This window comes from Merops nubicus, unplaced genomic scaffold (genome assembly GCF_000691845.1).
Source record: "Merops nubicus isolate BGI_N331 unplaced genomic scaffold, ASM69184v1 scaffold26848, whole genome shotgun sequence".
In the NCBI taxonomy this organism is placed as follows: Eukaryota; Metazoa; Chordata; class Aves; order Coraciiformes; family Meropidae; genus Merops; species Merops nubicus.
This window is the reverse complement of record NW_008624059.1, coordinates 1-1,051: the sequence shown is the minus strand read 5'-3', so window position 1 is coordinate 1,051 and position 1,051 is coordinate 1. Positions and strand designations below refer to the sequence as shown.

The 1,051-nt window shown below is 63.5% G+C and overlaps 1 protein-coding gene across 1 annotated transcript; it reads left to right on the top strand.

The window, feature by feature from the left end:
- Positions 1-241: 241 nt before the first annotated feature.
- YKT6 (YKT6 v-SNARE homolog (S. cerevisiae)) lies at positions 242-1,048 on the top strand (the record flags this gene model as incomplete). The annotated part of the gene is made up of 3 exons (XM_008945292.1): positions 242-342; positions 797-901; positions 999-1,048. Coding segments are annotated over 3 exons (256 nt in total), but the record flags the coding sequence as incomplete, so codon positions are not given.
- Positions 1,049-1,051: the final 3 nt, after the last annotated feature.

Here is a 1,051-nt window from a genome sequence, read left to right as displayed (position 1 = left end):
GCTCCTTTTTTCCCACCACTCCTCCCCCAGCCCCGAGCTCTGCCCGGAGCTTCCCCCCTTCCCTCCCCCATGAAATCCTGTGACACTTGGTGGCCAAATGGCCCTTTCTAAGGTGCTGCTTAGCCCGTGGCAGAGCTGCTGGAGGTGGGGGGGTGCTGGTGGTGGCCCTGGCCCGTGCCCTGGGGTGTCCTGGCAGCACGTCTCGTGCCCTGGGCTCTCCTGACAGCAGTTCTGTGCCCAGAGTACCTGTGCCACGTGTACGTGCGGAGCGACGGGCTGGCCGGCGTGGTGGTGGCAGACAACGAGTACCCCCAGAGGGTTTGCTTCACCTTGCTGGACAAGGTGAGTGCTGGGGCAGGGAGCAGCTCCAGAGCCTGGGGAGGGGGCTGCTCCAGGGGGTTCCTCCAGATCTGCACCCCCTCAGGACGAGGGGATGATCCCGTGAAGGAGCTGAGAGGGATCCGCTGGTTTCCAGCCCCCGTGGAGTTGGCTCTGCCCACCAGGGCTTCATCCCAGCTCCCTCCACCAACACCTCGTCCTCCCTGTTTGGTTTTTGGGTGGAAAAAACGGGTCTGGCCCCACTCCTGGCGTTGCCAAAACGCAGCAGTGAGCTGGCTGGCTTTGGGGATGGTCAGGGACAGCCAGCCCTGCCCAGCACGGGCACTGCTCGGTCTGCCCTTCCCTGGGGGAGCTGGTTTCTATCTCTAACCTCATCTGATTGCAAAAAGGGAACGAGGAGGAGGAGAAAATTCCCCTTTTTTGGAGGAGCAAACCCCTCCTGGCTGTACCCTTGCAGGTGCTGGATGAGTTCTCCAGGCAGGTCAGCAAACTCGAGTGGCCCTCGGGATCCCCGGCGACCATCAGCTACACAGCCTTGGACGAGTACCTCAGCAAATACCAGGTCCAGCCCCCCCTCCAGGACCCCCCAAAACTGCTCTCCACGGCCCCCCCAAGGGGGGGGGGACTGCAGTGCCACCACCTTGTCCCTCCTCCCCCAGAACCCCCGCGACGCCGACCCCATGACCAGAGTGCAAGCAGAGCTGGACGAGAC